The following is a 19,870-nucleotide window of genomic DNA, read 5'->3' as shown; positions in this document are numbered from 1 at the left end:
GAGTAGTGAATTGAATTTCCGTCTTCCCAAATTAAGCCAGTGCTTTTTTTTTTCTCTCACAACTTTATTTTGGAAGAATTTCAAACCTACAGAAAAGTTATAAGCACAATGCATACCCATTTATCTTTCACATAGACTCATCGATAGCTTTTTGCCTACAGCTGTCAAATTTCTCTTCTCTCCTTCTGGGTGTTACATATGTGTGTGTCTAGACTTATATGTGCATCTGTATGTGTGTTTTGTTTATTTGTTTTGAACTGTTTGAAAATAAATGACAGATATCATGACACTTTTTGCCCTTAACCACAATGGTATCTCCTGAGAATAAGACCATTCTTCTACATAATCACAATATCATTATTACCCTGAAGAAATTATCTATAATCCCATATCATCTAGTATCCAGTCCCTTTTCAAATTTCCCCTCTGATTGCTCTTTTTTTTTTTAAGATTTTTATTTTTTTTAAAGCAATCTCAACACCCAATATGGGGCTGGGGCTTACAACTCTGAGATCAGGAGTCACATGCTCTACTGACTGAGACAGCCAGGTGCCCCTTGTTTTTGTCTTTGAGCCAGAATCCAGTAAAGACTCTCGTTTGGTTATATTTTCTTATTTATTTATTTTTTTTAAAGATTTTATTTACTTATTTGAGAGAGCGAGAGAGCACAAGCAGGGGGAGTGGCAGCGGGAGAGGCAGAAGCAGACTCCCCACTGAGCAGGGAGCCCGATGCGGGGCTCAATCCCAGGACCCTGAGATCATGACCTGAACCGAAGGCAGACGCTTAACCAGCTCAGCCACCCAGGTGCCCCAGTTACGTCTTTTTAAAAAGTTTATCTAGAATTCCCCTTCCACTCGTGTTTTTGGTTTTTAATGACTTTGCAAATCAGCATGGACCAGTTCTGCCTTCTAGCTGTCCCACATTCTGGATTTTTCTGGGTGTTTTTTCATGGTGACATTTAACTTGCTCCTCTATCCCCTGTATTTCCTGCAAGTGGAAAGTTAGGTCTGGGGCCTGATTTGATTCTGGTAAAACATTTCTAGCAAGAACATTTCGTGGGTGAAGCTGTGTATTTTATATCACTTTAGGAGGTATATTAGGTCAGAGTGTCCTTTACTAGTAAAGGCTAAACTTGATCACTTGAGGTGGTGACCACCAGACTTCCCACTGTAAAACTACATTATTCTTTTAATAAGTGGTTTATGGGGTGATACTTTGGCATTATTTAAAAATTCTGTTCCCTACAATGTTTCTTCCAGTGGTTTGGCACCCACTGATGACTCTTCCTAAGAGATTACTTTGGGGTTGCATAAGGCTAGTTCTGAATTAGCATTTATGGACATGAGAAGTTCAAAAGAGGAATAAAAATTTTTTTCTTTTGGGTTTTGAAATCTTAGGTTGGGGGGAAGGCAACAAAACAGGGTCAATCAAATTCTGTCAAAGACTAGGTATGTTGTGTGACTTGGTATTGGTAATTGAGTAATAGTTGCTTACACATATATTGCTTCTAGCAGTTTGCTTCAGGTCAGGGGAAGGCAGGCTGGATGGAGCTAAAAATAAGTCCTAGTTGGTTCACAAAGCAGAAATTATTTTGACTATTTGGGAGTTAGCTGTAATTCTGTTCTCATTTCCTTTTCTTCCTTTCACACAGTTTCCACTCTCCTCACTAAAAAAGGAATCTCATTCTTTAATTGTTTTCTTCTCCCCCTTGACCCATCCAAGATGCCCAGTGGGTAAAACAGTGTTCCCTGAGACCCAGGAATGAGCACCCTGATTCCTAGCAAGGGAAAGGACTAGAACTCTTCCAACCCGTGAACTAGTTCCTGAACCAAAGCAGCCAGGTGGTCATGATGATTGAGTCTGACAGTGGAACACAGGGGTGGGGATTCTATTCTCACAAGTCTTCTGGGGAACAAAGATCTGCATCTCCGTTTGCTCTGTGGCCCTGGAGAAATCAGTTCACCTCTTTACTTGAGGGTGCATCACAGGCCCCCACCTGTGACCCCTTGGAAGTTCTGCATCCTCTTCCATGGATGAGTTCATGCGAGTATAGGGTGCACACCTTCAGAGCAGGAATCAGCGAGTTTCAATCACACATGTCCTCTCACGGGGTTTATTGTAGATGAACCTCCTTGATCTCTGGTTCTTCCTCCCCCTCACTTATCTTACAAGACTACCTGAGAGCTGACTGGATGTTGTGATTTCTTCTTGACTTGATAGGAATCAGACTGTTGTGAGAAGTGGAGATACTGAAGGGTTTATGCCTGTCCTCTGAGTTTATAGGCCACCCAGAGATTCGTCGCTCCCAAATAACCATGGGTGGGTTTTTTTATGTTTTGTTTTGTTTTTTTTTTTTTTTAAGACGGAGAGGGCTAGGCTATGTGCTATTTATGCTATTCTTGCAGAGGCCAAGTGGCTCCCAAAGGAAAGCATGCTCCAATCACTAACTGCTAGTATTTTGTTTTGTTTTAAGGATGTTGAAATCCTACAGAACTCTTCAGAGAATTCAGATAAAAGGTGAAAAGTTCACACCACTTCCTTTTCTTCTAACTGCAGCTTCTTGAGAATTGAACAACCGTCTAAATAACTGTTGTCTACTCTTTATACACACACACGTCCGCGCACACACACTTGGGATAACCCTTTTCCCTCGCTGATGCAAAGAGCATATTCTTTATTGTTTTCTGCACAGTGACCTCTCTAGATGGGTTTCTTCTGGCCCTTCTCTCCGGCTTCCCATAGATGTGGTCTGCGTGCTGGGAAGTCAGACACAGGGCCAGAAATGCTTTCACGTGAGATGCACACTTAACCGTGGAATTAGCAATTAATTGAGAGGCTGGCTGAGTAGTTTTACATGCGTATACAACTATCATCACTCTTGTCTCTTTAGATAAGCCTCCTTGGTCCGGGAAATGTAACGTTCCTCTTCTTTCCTTCTTTCTTTTTAACTCTAGTTTCTGTAGCTTTTTCTCCCTGTTGTGGCTGAAGTGAGCTCTCTGCTTGGTGTTGAGTTTAAAGCCCCAGGTGTAATTTTCCTAGCTGGGATGGATGGGGTCTCCTTGGGCTTTCCAAGGAGGGCTTCTGACTCTTGTATGGTCACATTGGGGATTTCAGTTTGACCACAACTTCCCTCCCAAACCCACACGTCCCTGAGTTAAGCAGCTCAGCGGCACCGGACCACAGGTTGCTCAGAAGACCGCCTACAGTGTTTAATCCCGACACAGAGACTGAAATGGAAAAAGAATCCCTATCAAGCTGCTGGAAGGAACTTCCCCTCCTTACTGCCATTCTGTTATTGGGGAAATGTTTAGAAATTCTGATTCCCTGGTTTACTTGGCTTCTCTCCAGATTAACATATCCCCCTCCCGCCTGGCCCCCAGCAGAAGTGCTGCATCATAGCTGGGGGTGGGGGGCGGGCGGGACAGGGCAGGGCCTGCTCCCTTGATGGCCAGCCTTGTGCCCGGCCGCAGCTTCCTAGACTGCCCCGCCCCTGCCTGCTCCTCTTTCTGAAGGAAGATCAGTGACGGAAACAAGCAGATTGCAGAAAAACAACGTATCATAGGATCTCATTTTATTAAAGAGATGTGCATACATGCGTGCATGGGGAGAGATCAGGAAGGATGTGGACAGGAGGCGATCTCTGGGCCGGGGACATGCAGTTTTAACTTCTCAGTTTTTGCTCATGTGCATTTTCTTATTTCCTCCAGTATAGTTACAGCTGCTGGTACTGGGAGCTCTATTTAAGAGGAGAGGCAGGGGACTAGTGCTAATAACGCTTCAAAGCCCAACAACGTGAGAAAGTGACTGACTCGTAGCTCACTTGTTAGACTAGCCAGTTGTTGAGTTTGGGCCACACGTATGATCTCATCGGCTGTCTTTCTGCCTTCTGCAGTCCTTCTTGGGTATTTTGGGATCACTGGGCCTCGTGTTAATGGAGGGTGGGGGAGAGTAGCCTTGTCTCATTTCCCAGGCTTCTACATTGCTTCAAAGGTGGTAACGTGAGTGACGTCCGCCCCCCCCACCCCCCAGATGCCCAGCTGGGACCCTTTGGCCAGCGGCTGCTTTCTCCTTGTAAGCTGCCAAACTTCCACCGTACACTCTATCTCTGGCCAAGCTGAGAAAGGCAGCCCCGAAAGCCGCACTTCCTGCATCATCTGCTGCCTTCCCCTGACCCCCGTCCTGCGCTTCTTCTGACTGTTGTCATCCTCCTCTGGGTTCCTGGGGTGAGGGTTTGCCGCGGTGGTCAGGCCTGAACCGGGGAGAGGAGGGAGCCGCAGAGACGGTTTGGTGGGCCTTCCGAAGTGGCATTAGCTGGGGGGATCCCCGGGAGTTGTGTCTGGTAGCCTGGCCCCTAGGGATTACCGTGGCCTTGCACACTTCACCCCCGTCAGCAGCTTCGGGTGCTCCTCCTGTGTCACCAGTGCTTATAGGTTGGCTCGGCCTGGGCGCTCAGAATCTGCTCATCAGAGGAATCAGTCGGTCCATGGTGGTACGCCAGGCCCCTCTTGGCCGCTCTCGGTCCAGTGTTTTGTCTGCTCTTTGCTTTCTGCTCTTGGAACTCCTCCCCCAACGCACAGACACCCGACCGCCGGCCCTCTGCCCTCAGAGCTCCTGTCCCCACAGCCATACAAATGCAGCAGTTGGGAAACAGAACCGAGTGGCTCTGGAAGATAGCACCTAAGGCTTCTTATCTCCGGTGTGTGCTGTTTTGTTTTGTTTTTTCCATTTGCTGTTGCCCAAGAACCCAAGCATCCGCCACTACTCAGCTGCATGGTGAAATGGCCTGGCCCCGTGCCAGGGTACTTCGCCAGGTGGTTGGGCTGTGGAGGCTGCTGCATGCGATGGGCCGATAATACCCCACAGCGCTGTAAACAGGACACTCCACCCTCCTGCAGGCACCCAGCCGGTGCCCCGGCTGCCTGCTGCTTTGTCACGGCCCGTCATGATCTGGGCGTCCCTTCTCAGATAGGGGAGCTGATTGTCCTCTTGCCCTCCCCCTGTTTCCCAAATCTGAGAGGGGTACTTTCCAGAAATGAAACCAGTTCAGCTTCCAACCACAAGCAACCGTTGTGACTTCTCAACGCTTCTTCGTTGACCATAATCACACAATGGCAGGGCGGAACCCAATCCCCAGATCTTTCCGGGATATCCATGAGGGAGAAGCCCAGGAGGTCCCATTTCAACTACACTCGCTTGTGAGATTTCTTCTGGGACGTTCCCAGCTGAGCTAGGGCCCCCTGGGCAGCACAGGCACATGTAAGCCGCCTCTCCACCGTTTCCTCAAGGCAGCGTCCGTGTTGGGTTAGGCTGTCACCGGTCAAAGCTTTGACGCTAAAGAAGTACACCTTCCCAAAGGACAGTGTGGCTGGAACTCTTTCTGTGCGTCTTTTCTGGGCTGAATCCTTTTCTAGGCTCCTTTACCCCACCTTTTTTTTTTTTTTAAGATTTTATTTATTTATTTGACAGAGAGAGAGATAGCGAGAGAGGGAACACAAGCAGGGGGAGTGGGAGAGGGAGAAGCCGGCTTCCCGCTGAGCAGGGAGCCGGATGTGGGGCTCCATCCCAGGACCCTGGGATCATGACCTGAGCGGAAGGCAGACGCTTAACGACTGAGCCACCCAGGCGCCCCCTTTACCCCACCTTCTATCCTAAAGAATTGTGGAGGAGGGATGGTTTAAGTGACATGAAGTGGTTCAACCTAATCTGCTTAGTGAAGACTTAAAAGCAGTTTTGCATCTCCCCTTCTTTTCTTAAAGGCATCAGTTGGAAGTAACTGTAGGCTGGGATTGAGCTTCCGCTTGCCAAATGGGAGGGCAGGTCCAGGGAGGTTGGGTGTTGTTGGCTGCAGTCCCATCAGGAGGAAGGTAGAGCCTTGGTAAGAAGTGGGTCCCTCACATCTGAGCGTCTTGTGGATATTCGGGGGCCACACTGCTCCAGCCTGTTGCCCCTTGGAGGATGCATATTCGGGGGCCACACTGCTCCAGCCTGATGCCCCTCGCTGTTTGATTCTAGCTTGCACTTGGGGGGAACTTGACACATCGGGTTAGCCCTTCATCGGTTTTGGCGCCCATGTTAGCAGGTGCTCACCAAACCACTTAGGGCGAGGTTTCTGAAATAAGTGCTAAGTTTTCATTTCCTATCAAAATCTAGTTTTTCAAAAAGTACCCTCATTTTCTGGGCATGAAGGAAACCTGGCATTTTAATTCTCTTCAGAGGTGTCAGGACATGCCAAGAATTGGGGGCTGGGGAGGGGAAGTGGGGACTTGCTGAGGTCTCTGAGACAGAAGGTGGTTCTGTCACCTTGTGACTGGTAGGAGCTGTATCAGCAGGAGGATGTGGTCACCCTAGAAATAAGGCTGAGGCCCGGCTGCCTCCTTGAGGGAAAAGAAACTGAGGCAAGGCCTCCAGCTTGACTTGGATGCAGTGAGATCCTTGCAGGTCTGGCAGAGAGGAGGGCATCAGGGGCCACTGGTCCTGGATTGGGGTGCTCAGTTTCTCTCCATTCCTATTTCCTGCTCCCGTCTTGTTTTCTTCCTTTTTTAAAAAATTAATTAATTTATTTTTATTGTGTTACTTTTTTTTGTATATGGAAGAGCAAGTCAGGACCCATGACGCCCTCAGAGTCTTTGTGAATCGCTTTGGTCAAAGGTAGCCAGAAAGCATGTAGAGTTGACCAAAGTGGGTGGTTGGATTCTCACCGCGAATTCCGGGATTCTGGGTCCTCCTTCACCCTAGGAGTACTGGGAGTACGGTCCCACCTCTGATGACTGCCCTTGAGATTGGATTCCTACTGTAGCTCATGAGTGGGGTGGGATATGAGGGGTAATGTGAACTGATACCAAATGGGTGTGGTTTAAATTGTCCCTGGGAGATAGTAGAATCCCAAGGTTTCAAAGACTTCAAAACTCAACCAACCCGAAAAACAGAAAGTCAGTACAGACACCTGGGCAATGCCTGCCATCAAAAGACTCCCTTCCCCGAAAAGGAGCTAAAAAGACAGTCCTTCCTGCAGGTGTCTAGGCAGGTGTCCCCTGCAACCTCAGAGAGTGTTCCTGATGTGGAAGGGCCAAGGCCAGGAGCCCGCGTGGGGTGACTGAAGAGGAAGGAGGCTTGGGTTTAGGCGTAGGACCACCTCGGACCTCGTGGGCAACTGAGTCCAGTCAGAGACTGGCCCTCTCTGGGCCTCGGTTCCCTTACAACCCCCCCAAGCTCCTTTTGGGGCTGATGGGAGAGTGAAGACCCATATGAAAGGACTGTGCAGATGGGGTGAACCTTAAAAGTTCTATATAAATACTGGAGAGCTCTCGTGGTCTCAGTAAGAGAAAAATCTCCAGGAGGCTTTTGCTGCAGTTTCTGCGGAGGGCTGGGCCTGGCTGTTCCCAGAGATCCCTCCTCCTCGCTGCTGAAGCAGCTGTCAGGACCACCGTGTTCTGGCCTTTATGCCAGCCTCTTGCTCCTTGGCTTCCCACCTGCCTCTCTGCCGCTCTGTCATGTGTTCCCATAAACTTGCTTTCTGGGGCTGCCGCCCGCCTCCTCCCTAGGCTCTCCCAGACGGTTTCAGAGGCCCACAGGGCAGCAGTGTTGTGTCTGACCTGCCTGCCAGCATGCGTCAAAACCTCCCCAAAATATCTGGATTGCCACCTCTTGATCTTAAACCCAGGACAGGAGAAAGAGTGGTTGACATGCTAGTGTGGGAGGTGAAGTTGGAGCTTGAACCCAGCGTGCCTATCACTGACTTTACTGGGTGACAAGGCACAGGAAGGAGAAGAGAGAGGCCAGGCCTTCCTGAGCCAGAGAAAGGTAGAGACAGGCAGCCCTAGGGGCTTTACTCGTGGGGGGCGGGTTGAGCATGGATGTGCAAGGCAGACAAACTTCGAATCCATGATCTAATTAGAGCAGGTGTTCCCTTGTAGTAACGGTTTTTTGATTTTATATGAATACTTAAGCATCTGCCAAACACCAGCCCTATGTTCTCGGCACTGTGTGGGGTACAAAGATAAATTAGAGACAGTCCTTGGCCGCACGTTGTTTATTATCTAGGAGTTAAAATACCCATAATCCAAGAGAGAGGATTCTAAGTATTAGAAGAGTACAAAGAGCTGGGGAAAATCAGAAAATCCTTCCAGGGAATCCAGACGGCTTTGTGGGTGTACAGGCAGTTAGGCTGGCCCCAATGCATAGGGCAGATTTCAACTCTGGGCCCCTGTGCAAAACCTCAGAGGAGGGAAGGCACAGGATATGGGTGGGAAATGCTTCATAGTACAGCTTGTCCGGGACATAGAGACGTTGAAGAGGAGTGAAATGTACAGGAAAGGTAAGTGGGACCAGAACATGAGGCCTTTGGCTACTGTCTTCGAAAACGAGCCTTTGAAGAGTTTTAACAGAAATGTTAAGGTCTTTTAAAAGGATATCTTGTAGGTCAATATATATTATTTGGAAGAGTGTTTATGGTATAAGGTGAAAGCATATTGCAAAACAATTTGTGTGGTATGGTCCCATTTTTTATTTTAAAACCTACACAGAGCAGTCAGGCTGACAAGGATCTCTCTCTCATAGTATTGCAGTGATTATCTCTGGATATTGAGATTTGAGGTTTTTCTTTTTGTTTAGGTATTTCCTGACTTTTCTGCAATTCACGCTTACTACTTTTGCGATGTGTCATTTTCTTTTGTTTTAAATGAACACATATGCTAGCTGAGGGAGAGGACTCAGAAATATGCCAGGAATTAGATAAAAACAGACTGAAAGTTATCCCTGCAGTAACATTTGTGATATCTAGATTGTGAGCAGGGAGACCCCTCAAGCGGACAACTGTATACCAACCTAATGGGATATTATGTAGTCATTGGAAATGACAAATATGTAGATTGTTGATACCTGGAAATGGGTATATGAAATGGGTAGAACAAAGCAGAACATAATGTATATTTCACATTGATTACTACTGTGTCAAAATGTGTGTAAATACATAAACGAATTTGGAGAATATACAGTGTTAACTAGTATCTCCTTTTCTATCATGGTAAATGCTTAACATAAATTTTACCATTTAACCATTTTAAGTTCATAATTCAGTGGCATTAAGTACATTCACGATACTGTGCAACCATCCCCACCATCCATTTCTAGAACATTGTCATCATGCCAAGCAGAAACTCTGTGCCCATAAATAATAACTCCCCATTCCCTTCACCCCCTAAGTCCCTGGTAACCTCTATTCTGCTTTCTGTCCCTATGAGTTTGCCTCACAGAAGTGGAATCATATAATATTTGTCCTTTTATGTCTGTTTTATTTCACTTAGTATAATGTTTTGAAGTTTCGTTGTATTGTAGAATGTATCAGAATTTCATCCCCCTTTGAGACTAATGATCCATCGCATGTATACGCCACATTTGGTTTATCCATTCATCTGTTGATGGACATTTGGTGCTTCTGCCTTTCGGTTGTTGTGAATAGCGCTGCCATGAACAGGAGTGCGCAAGACCCTGCTTTCAGTTCTTTTGTATATTTACCTAGAAGCGCAATGGCTGGATTGTATGGTAATTTTATGTTTGATTTTTTTTTGAGGAACTGCCAACCTGTTGGTGTCTTTTTAATATAAAGCTCTTCAAGTTTATTTATACCTACGATCCCCAGTTCCTTTTGCTGTGCTAGAGGCACACATGAATCATCAAGGGATTACTACAGATGTGAAAATGTTTTGCTCTGTTTAAAGGAAAGAGGTTTTACAGATCTTAAGATAGTAGAATGTTTTGAATGTGGCCGTGGAAAGCAGGGTCAACCCAGATAGATGATTGAAACTTACAGATGATTCCAGAACCCTTACGTTTTATCAACAGTCTCAATTTTTACCTTCTCCCGAAAAGCTTTAACCAAGGTAAAAATTAAATAGTTGGATTTATAATTGCTTTATTTTTGTCCCATTTAGCCAGAAGAGGGGAGACAGAGGAGGGAACCAAAAGACTGATTTTCCTGAGCTGGATTCCTCCATCCCGGAGGGTTGAAAGGAGTTCTGTTGTTCTCTTTGTCTCAGTCACCTAGGTTCCCTGAGCTAACCAGTCATGAAGGAAGTATGAAGAGTCCTTCAGTTAATTGGGTTGAATTTGTGCAGTGCTTAGGAGCCCTGCAGTGGGTGCTGGAGAGAGGCAGAGCAAGGGTTGAAAGATTGGTTTGGGGCCTCTTAGAGTTCCCTCGTTAATGATGGGAAACAGTCCTGCTCTCGGGAACTCAATCCGAGACTTAGGAGTTCAGGGCTCATAGTCCACTAGGAACAGGAAAAAGATAGAAGACATTTACAAAATAACCCCTTGTCTAAAGTAAAATGGTATAAATTGTTTCCAGTGATAAAGGCCAGCTGGTTAAGTCGGAAAAGCTCTGGTCAGACTGTATTGGCTTTTATGGGCCGCTTCAAAGAATCTTTTAGGAGGGAGGTGGGTACAAGTGAAGACGTGGCCATCAGGTGAGGATTTCCTAGGAGACAGGAGGTTGGTTAGCTCGCCTCCTTCCTCCATGCTGATGCCAAGGTATGCGGGCTGTGCTCTCTTCCAGCCAGCGTCCCATGCTCCGTGGCCCCAGAAAAGTCAGTGTGTAGGCCTCAGCCACCCCAGGTCCGGCGTACATTCTCCCTGGACACCATCCTCAGCTCCTACCTTCTGGGCCAGTGGCCACGAGATGCCGATGGGGCCTTCACCTGCTGTACCAATGACAAAGCCACCCAGGTAATGACGTGCTCTCCTAAGGGGATAAGGATGGGGGGTGGGGGCTGGCTGAGGAGACCTTTGGTCTACTTAACAACTCTCAGTCACTGAAATGATCTGGCCTGGGTTTTGGCTGTATATCTTCACCATATGGCTTTTCCGCATCTGATATTTACCAGCTTGGTTTTCTCTGTAAACTTAGGCGAAAACGAGTTTGCATTCCACCTGGCTGGTGGAAGAGAGAAGTCAATCTGGGTTTTCTAGTCTGGCTTTGAGTCTTCGTGTGTGGGTAAGCAAGAGTTGACTTTGGAATCTCTTCTAGGTTTTCAAAAATGAGATTTACCTTTCTAAAATTAAGCAAGCCAACATTCAACAGAGTTTGTATTCCCCAGACAACTGGGAGAGAGGCCCAAAAAGTGTGTTGAGCCTGGGTAGATCCCGCTGGAGCAATAAGAGTGGAAAGCTCTCAGATAATGAAGACTCAAGCCCTAGCCAGCAGCCCATGGGAGTCCACTGGGCCCGTTCGAGTCCTTTGGAGCCCAGGTCCTCTCTGTCAGTATTTTTCTTCCTGGCAGTCTTTTCAATAAGAATCCTAAACTTGGAAGGAATCTCTGCAGATCATCCACCCAAACTCCGGGCTTCCCGGAGTTTTGAATAAGATAGTGTTCACCGGAGCAAGGAGTCGTCTCCTATGTAAAATTTTCTCTCTCTCTTTTTTAGATTTATTTATTTATTTGAGAGGGAGAGGGAGAGAGTGTGCCTGCAGGGGTGGGGAAGGGCAGAGGGAGAGAGAGAATGCCAAGCAGACTCCCGGCTGAGCATGGAGCCCAACTCGGGGCTTGATCTCACGACCCTGAGATCACGACCTGAGCCAAAATCAAGAGTCAGACACTCAACCGACTGAGCCACCCAGGCGCCCCCATACGAAGATATATCTTAATCTGATTCAGGACTTCAGCATTCTTAGCAGTTGTTCAGAGTCCAGTCTTTTCTCTTTTGATACCGTTTAAACCCATGCGTGTCTGACTTCAGAACACATGAGTTGTACTCAGGAAAGAGGAAACAGGGTGGGAAGAACAGGGGCTCAGAAGTGGCCCTGAATCCTGGAGGGTCCTGGGCAAGTCGGCTCTTCCTTTGCAAGCCGGGAGCGTGTGCCCGCTCTTCTTGCTTTGCAGGTGGGGTGACAGCCAAGCGTGAAAGTGTTCCGTGCACTCACGTCCCCTACCTCCTCTTTTGTGCATGTCCCGTTGGTCCCTTTCTTTTATTTATTTTTTTTAGTGAGATCCATTTTCAAATGTTGCTAGTGAACATCTGAATGCCCCGTACTGTTCTCGGCATGTTGGAATGAAGGATAAGGAAATGAGAACAAGATTTGGCCTCTGTGAGTCTGGATGCCAGTTCCATGAAGGCCAGTGAACAGACAGCCAAGGGATGAGATGGGGCCAAATGTTTGGCATGGTTTAGAGGACAGGAATTCTCATGGGAATGCCCCACCTTGAACCAACAAGAATTTGCTGCAGCTGAGATCAGTGGCCCTCTTTAGATCTACAAACAGAAAGTGAAGGGAGAACAGACTCCAGTGGTGGATGGCAGGGGCCTGCTTCCTTGGAGCCCCAGGCACTGCTGTTCCCTGCATCCTTGGGAAAGGCTGAGTAAGATGGCTTCTGCTTTGCCCTCATAGGCCTGGAGTACACACCCCCTTCTCTTTGGAGAGGAGTGTTTAATCCAAATAATGTATCTAGTCAAGTAGGGCTTCCCGGAGGACAGGACCCGAGGCTGCTTCTGGTGTGCAAGCTCGTGAGTGCATCCCCCTTTGTAAGGTGCGGGCTTCCCACCTCTCCCCATCTCTGCCACTTCCGGCCACCAACCTTCTAGGAAGCCTCTACCCCACTCCTTGGAGAGTGTTCTCTTTGTCAACTCAAGGGAAGGTTGGCCTCAGATGTTCCCTGGCGGGATTTAGAGGCCTGGGCTCTAGGCTATGTGTTTTTGCTCGGGCTCCAGCTGCAGGCCAGATCTTTTATATAACAAGTCTGGGCTTCTTGCCACGGCAAGACAGAGGTCAGCGATGCGCCTCCGTGGGTCTGGCAAGGCCAAGCTGTGCAGCTTTCCTCTTTTCCCGGGATGGGCTCCAGCCCTCGAGGAACTCTTAGCAACCTGTCAATATTGTGGCTGGAGTCAAGAGGTAGGAGAATTCTGATCAACGTAGGCATCCAAACCAAAATATGCGCTCTGCCCATCTTTCAGTCCTGGTCTTCTGGGAATTTTCTGCTTCTAGATTTTGGGCTCTAGTCAAATTCCTGTTCAAGCCCCCCCGGGCCTGACACAAACTACCTCCTTCAACACTGGCATTACACCAGGAAGACCTGAGGCTCTGCTGACCTCTCTCTAAGTGATTGGTGTTCCTTCTCTCCAGAGCACGGGCATATCCCCAGAACGGGCTATATACAAGGGGCATGGACAAGGGTAGAGGGAAGGTGGGGAGGCAGGATTTACCAAAGTCCTTGAAAGCTTTTATGTTGTTAAAAAAATAGATTGAGGCCAGCACCTTTCCCTCATTTCTCTGAGCCCTACCCCTGCTTCCTGCCCCTTCTCTTCCAGACACACCAGTGTAGCACTTCTACTGTGTCTGGCAGGCAGGCCCTCACTTCTGCCCTCCTGTTTGCCTTCCCACCCCCCACCCCAGAGCCAGCAGCTCGAGTGTGGTGTTTGGAGCCCATGTCAGCCCCGGCGTTCCTGGGGACATGCCTTGTAGTGAGGGCAGCACCATAGTTGGGCTGAACCTCCTAGAGGAAACAAGAACCCTGCCCGTTCCAAGCAAGTTTCTGACCTGGGCCGCAGACACAGAGCACCTGCCATTTAGATAGCCAAGCGTGCTGCATTCTCGAGTCTTCCTTGCAAGATGGCTACCAAGTTATTTGGGGCAGGGGAGGAAGAGAGGTGGCTGAGTCTTATGTGGGGAATTCGGTGTCCTGTGAAATTCTGCATGTTCTCAGCCAGGAGGAGCAATGGGAGAGAGCTGCCCAGGTCTCCCACTGAGAAGCTTGGTGAGCCCAAGGAAGAGATTGGGTGCAGCGGGAGTGGGGCACAGAGCGGCCAGCCAGGGAGGACTAGCAAGGCTCCTGGATGGAGTCCCCATCATCGGGAGGAGGTTCTTTGTGTCTTGGAGGACTTTGTCAGGATTCTGCAAGCCAATCTGAATACGTTTTCCCCTCTCTGGACCGCCCTGTCCCCAGGTCAGCTGGTAAACCCACGCTGGCCACCAAGTGCTCTGGGCTGGCCCTGCTAGTGGCGGGCCAGGGCGGGGTACCGTCTCCATCTCCCGTCTTGCTGTGCAAAGCCCTCGTGTCTCTGTGCACTCTTCTGTAGGGAGGAAGTGGTCTCACCACAGCTGGAATGACTGTTTGAGCACAGTTCCCCTGCTGGTCTCATCCTGCAGACAGACAGGACCCTGGGTTCCCACTCTGCCCGGCCCCCTGTGCTGCTCATCCCAGCCCTGCTTCCTCCACACTCTCCAGGGGAGGTGCGGAAGCCTCTAGCATGGACTTTCTTCTTTAGGCTTGATTTATCCGATGGAGGAAAAAATAGCTGAAGTCCTTGACAAATCTCCAAGAGTGTCTCGTAGACCAGAGGCAGAGGCGGCCTTCCTTGTTGAGGAAGATTTCCCTTTGTGACTTTTCCCTACTGTGTGTTCTTTCCTTTCGTTACTCTTTTTCCCAAGCCAGTGCCTCGGCGTTTAGTGATGACACATGATCAAGTCTGCCCATCACAGGCTTGCTTTCTGGGTGTGGGGGCCTGGGCATGGCGCCTGTTTTCCAAACTGGCAAGCAGGACCAGTTGGTCAGCATATGGTTTGACAGCAGCACAGAATATTTGAAAATGGGTCCATGATGGAAAATCTGAGGGTTACGTAGTCACTGGAGGGCCAGGGACGGTGGCCTTGGCCACCTCCAGCCGGAGTTCCTGGCACGGGCCAGCGGACCACCCTTGGAGAGCCTTTTCCTGCCTGTGTTTCGCCAGAGTCCCCCAGGGGCTGATTCCCTGCCGAATGTCATGTTCCACACGTAGTTACCGAGCATCTGTACCAGGCCAGGCACCACACTGTTCTTGGTCCCCGCATAGGTATATGGGGCTGTGTTCCCAGGGCCTAACTGGTTCCACCAAGATCCCTGGAGACAGCAGGGCTGGGACCCTTGCCTGGGAGTCCAGGTAGAAACTGAGTTGGGTTGGGGTCAGAGAAACAGGTTCTAGTTTGGAGGGTTTTTGGCTCCATACCACCCCTGCCTTCTTGTTCTTTCGGGCTCTTCTTTGGAAAGCTGTCCTCCACCCCCACACGCAGTTGTCCTTCCACATGTGGCCCTGGGAGCTCAGAAGCCCAGGCAAGGCTTCCTGGGTTTGACCCACATCCAGTTTTGCATAATTCGAGCATCATCTGCACAGGTGGCTGATGTCACTCATGGCTAGTACATGGTCCTGCTTCTCTCTCAGCTGCTCCCCTTGGGCCAAGGTGTTAAAATAAATCTGTTCCAGCGCATGAATCCCCTTGATGAATACAATGTTTTGATCTGCTGACCAAAGCTCGAGCTCCACTCCGCTTCCAAAGGATCATATAGAGCGACTCCTTCCATTGCCGTCCTGCCGCATGGCTTGACCCTTGTTGTGCCATAAAGGGGCACTCTTTGAAGGGGAGCCTTCCTTAGCTGTGACCTTTCTGTGCCCCAGGGAGACCTTGGCTCAGACCTCTGTGGTGAGACCCAGAGGCTAAGCGGCCCGTCTACCCAGATGCACTGGAACTAGGGAACAGGGCACGGTCCCCACTCTTGACATGCCCCATTGAGTCGGAGGGGCCAAAGCCCACACCCGTGCATGAGCCTGCCTTAGAGATGCTCAAAGCCAGCATGGACACGGCTTCACACACAGGATGACCTACTGTGTTAGGTGCCCGGGGCTGTTGTGACAAATGACCTCAAACTTCATGGCTTAAAACAATAAAACCTTATTCTCTCACAGGTCTGGAGGCCAGAAGTCAAATTCTGTTTCACTGGGCCAAGATCAAGGTGTTGGCAGGGCTGCACGCTCTCTGGAGACTCGCTGAGAGATCCATTCCTTGCATCTTCCAGCTTCTGTGGCTGCCAGCGTTCCTTGGCTTGTGGCCACATCACTCCAGTGTCTGCCTTTGTGGTCACATCCCCTTATCTTTCTCCGTGTGTGTCTGATTGCCCTCTGTCTCTCTTATAAGGACACTTGTAATGGCCCAATTTGTCTGGACAACCCAGGATAATCTTCCCATCTCAAGATGCATAACTTAATCACATCTGCAAAAACTTTACCATATAAGGTAACACTTATAGGTTCCAGGGATCGGGACCTGGTATCTTTGTAGGGCCATTTTTCAGGCTCTCACACCTACTGACCTCCTCACCTACTGCTTTGCCTCTTGCTCACTCTGCTGCAGCCACACTGGCCTCCTTATCATTCTCAAACAAACCAGGCTCGCTCCTGCCTCGGGGCCTTTGCGCTTGCTCTTCCCTCTGTCTGGATCACTGTTACCTCAGATACCCACATGGCTCACTCCCACATCCCCTTCACGTTTTCATTCAGATGTTACTCTTTCATTGAGGATGTCCCTGACATTTAAAATCATGTTCCCCTGCCCAGCATTCCTATCTCCTTTTGTTGCTGTGTTTTTCTCTTAGTACTTATCACTGTTTCAACTATGTCCCCAACTAGAACATAAACTCAAGGGGAACAAGGATTTTTGTTGTTTTGTGCATTGCTGTGTTGCCAGCCCCGGAACGGTACCTGACACACAGTGTGTATTCAGTAACTCTACGCTGAGCGTGTGGATGATGGATACTCGGAGCCCATTTGTACAGAGGAGACGTGGGGCCAAGGAGCAGGCAGCAACCTACCTCTAACAGAGGTAGACAAGTTAGAAGGGCTCCCTGCGGGCAAGGCTAGGAAGAGTTGGTAGGGCAGGCCCTCTGAGATGGAGAGGCCAGGCTTGGGGTCCAGGGTAAGGGGAGAAAGGAGGCAGAGCTAGGTTTGCCTGGATGCGATGAGGGCCCGGTACAGAGGGCCCGTGGGATGGAAGGTAGGATGGCGACATCTGTGACCAGGGGCTGGCCGAGTGCTGAGGCAGAACAATGGCCTTAGTAGCATGGTTTATACTGAGGCAGCAGCGGTGGCTGGAAGATGTGGCTGAGCAGAGAGGTGAGGCAAGATGGACCGAGAGACATGATCCCAGTTTGGCGTGAATTTTCTTTGTTGTTGTTGTTTTTTTAATTTTTTATTGTTATGTTAATCACCATACATTACATCATTAGTTTTTGATGTAGTGTTCCATGATTCATTGTTCGTGCATAACACCCAGTGCTCTACGCAGAATGTGCCCTCTTTAATACCCATCACCAGGCTAACCCATCCCCCACCCCCCTCCCCTCTAGAACCCTCAGTTTGTTTTTCAGAGTCCCATCGTCTCTCATAGTTCCTCTCCCCCTCCGACTTACTCCCCTTCATTCTTCCCCTCCTGCTATGTTCTTCTTCTTTTTTTTCTTAACATATATTGCATTATTTGTTTCAGAAGTACAGATCTGTGATTCAACAGTCTTGCACAATTCACAGCGCTCACCATAGCACATACCCTCCCCAGTGTCTATCACCCAGCCACCCCATCCCTCCCACCCCCCACCACTCCAGCAACCCTCAGTTTGTTTCCTGAGATTAAGAATTCCTCGTATCAGTGAGGTCATATGATACATGTCTTTCTCTGATTGACTTATTTCACTCAGCACAACACCCTCCAGTTCTATCCACGTCGTTGGAAATGGCAAGATCTCATTCCTTTTGATGGCAGCATAATATTCCATTGTGTATATATACCACATCTTCTTTAGCCATTCATCTGTTGATGGACATCTTGGCTCTTTCCACAGTTTGGCTATTGTGGACATTGCTGCTATAAACATTGGGGTGCACGTACCCCTTCGGATCCCTACATTTGTATCTTTGTGGTAAATACCCAGTAGTGCAGTTGCTGGATCGTATGGTAGCTCTATTTTCAACTGTTTCAGGAACCTCCATACTGTTTTCCAGAGTGGTTGCACCAGCTTGCATTCCCACCAACAGTGAAGGAGGGTTCCCCTTTCTCTTGGCGTGAATTTTCACATCTTTTCTAGCCTCCGCTGCCAGCCCACGTTTCTCCTTCCACCCTCTCACACATCTCAGAAGGAAGGAGGCAGTTGAAGAGTCTGCAAGAGATGTTAACAGAGCAGCCGACAGCCTGGATGGGGCTGTTGTGAGTGCGGTACCTTCCTGGTGGAAGGGAAATGGGCATCACCAGCTTAGCCTTCACCATCCCTCCCCTGTGGCCTCAGCCACCTTCCAGGGACAGCAGGCTTGCATGAAGCTCCACTTGGGTGAGCAGAGCTAATGATCTGGAGGGTTGGCTTTGAGGCCCTGGGACTGGAGGCGCGTTTGTGTGTGTGCTGGGCTGAGGGGGCTCTGGGAGAGGGGGCCCTCCTCCTCACTTCGCAGTATGTGCCGCAGCTGTCGTCAGGCTCTGGCTGCCGGCACCCCAGTGTGGGGAGACGCAGGCATTTGGAAGTCGACCAGCCAGCCGCTTGGTTGCCGTACGCTGTCACAGGCAGCTTTACCTTGAGGGCTTGGGCTGCGGCCTGGAGGATGCGCTGCCTGCCCTCTTCCTGAAGGACAGGGGTATGGAGACTGGAGCCCTGGCCCGTCTTCTTTGAGGCGCTGTCAGGGAAGGAGGGTGGGGCAGCCGTCTCACCCTGGCTGTGTCGCATGGCCCGGGAAAGGTCCTTGGTCAGCAGCTGGGAGAAGGAAGAGCCAGGGAGACTCGGTCCCCTGTGGCCCCTCCATACAGCGCTCACACAGGGTAATCTGCCCCCCCCCCATTCTTCTTCACAGCTGTTGGGTGGTGAGTGGTTGGGGTTCTTCTTCCCCCCCTCTTATCCCCCCCCTTTTCTGTTTGCAACAGCCTCTCGGGGGAGGTCAGCAGATCTGTTGGAGGAGATGGTTCCCAGGCCCTCATGGTTTGGCAGCTCATGTAGAGAAGTCAGAGCTGGTTCCCCTGGAGCATTCCTCCTTGGGCCCCTCCCTTGGAATGGAAGTAGGGGGTGTTGGTGGTGGGAAGTGATCTAGTCATCCTCTGCCTCATGCTTAAGCCAACAGCTTCCTCCCTCAGGTTGGGGCCCAGGAAGTGGGTCTGCAACTCCCCCTGCCTCAATCTTGGGCCCTTGGCCTTCTATGCAGCTGGGGAGTGGGGAGGAGGCGGGGGCATATGGCCGACTGAGAGGTCTGTTTTCACAAAGGGCAGCACAGGGCCCTGGAGAAGGAGCTGTGATAAAGCCAGGAAGGGTCAGAGTCAGGGCTGAGTTCAGAATTCTGGCTTCCTCCTTCCTGAGAATGTCCCCTCCCATGTCTGTTCAGGAGGACTTCAAGTCTGTGTGCAAGGAAAAATCATGAAACCAGCTCGAGACACTGTGCTACACGGAAGTCTCCTGCTTTGGTCGAAGATGGAGGACGGGGGACCTCTACTGACATTTTTCCTGTTTTACCAAATAATAATGATTGCTTAATGGAGTCCTGTCTAGTAACTTGTTTTTCACGATGCTCCCAGGAACCTGAACTTGTGCCGGACCCATAAAGGGTCCACGAATCGAGGATGCCAGGGGTCCCCCGAGCCCGTGTTCTTCTGGAGCTGGTTGGGAGAGGGAGGGGCAGGACTTGTCCCATGGGGGGCACCTGAAATAGCTGGGGCCAGAATCCCTGTGTAAAAGTCACAAGAGAGTAAAGAGAAGGTTGCCCTTGTTGGCTCATCGGGGAAGGCTTCCTGGAGGACGTGGATCGGGAGAGTGGCGGTGCAGGCGGAGAGCCTCAAAGAATAAAAGAGGCAGGCAGTGTTCAGGAGGTTGATGACCTAGACGACAGACGCCTTCAAAGAGCCACCACCTCGGTCCACGAAGTGGCTGCTTCCCCGGGGCCTGCCGAGAAGCTGCTCTGTCTCACGGGGTTTCTCCCCCTGCAGACGCCCCTGTCCTGGCAAGAGCTGGAAGGTGAGCGGGCCAGCTCCTGTACACACAAGCGCTCGGCGTCCTGGGGCAGCACAGACCACCGAAAAGAGGTATGTGCTCCCTTTGACTCCCTGGCCAT

At 49.8% G+C, this 19,870-nt stretch overlaps 1 protein-coding gene and 1 long non-coding RNA gene across 3 annotated transcripts in view; both read left to right on the top strand.

Annotated features, from left to right (window-relative positions):
- FAM117A (family with sequence similarity 117 member A) overlaps positions 1 to 19,870 on the top strand; it is a 43,374-nt gene that overhangs the window by 14,084 nt on the left and 9,420 nt on the right. The window contains exons 1-3 of one of the 2 annotated variants that reach the window (XM_028093665.2): positions 8,163 to 8,315; positions 10,551 to 10,720; positions 19,746 to 19,841. In XM_028093665.2, the coding sequence (XP_027949466.1) occupies positions 8,240 to 8,315; positions 10,551 to 10,720; positions 19,746 to 19,841 (342 nt within the window). In that variant the 5' untranslated portion in view covers positions 8,163 to 8,239. Of the gene's footprint in view, positions 1 to 8,162; positions 8,316 to 10,550; positions 10,721 to 19,745; positions 19,842 to 19,870 lie in introns of those variants that run through there. The other variant, XM_028093664.2, reaches the window with a different exon arrangement.
- On the top strand, positions 10,728 to 19,739 carry LOC148163464 (uncharacterized). The gene is made up of 3 exons (XR_015769351.1): positions 10,728 to 10,988; positions 15,707 to 16,034; positions 17,875 to 19,739. It is a non-coding gene; the product is annotated as an uncharacterized LOC148163464 (long non-coding RNA).

Source organism: Eumetopias jubatus, unplaced genomic scaffold (assembly GCF_037043125.1).
Source record: "Eumetopias jubatus isolate StellerSeaLion01/CBP00866 unplaced genomic scaffold, mEumJub1_p1.0 scaffold_10, whole genome shotgun sequence".
In the NCBI taxonomy this organism is placed as follows: Eukaryota; Metazoa; Chordata; class Mammalia; order Carnivora; family Otariidae; genus Eumetopias; species Eumetopias jubatus.
This window is presented reverse-complemented; position numbering and strand designations above follow the sequence as displayed.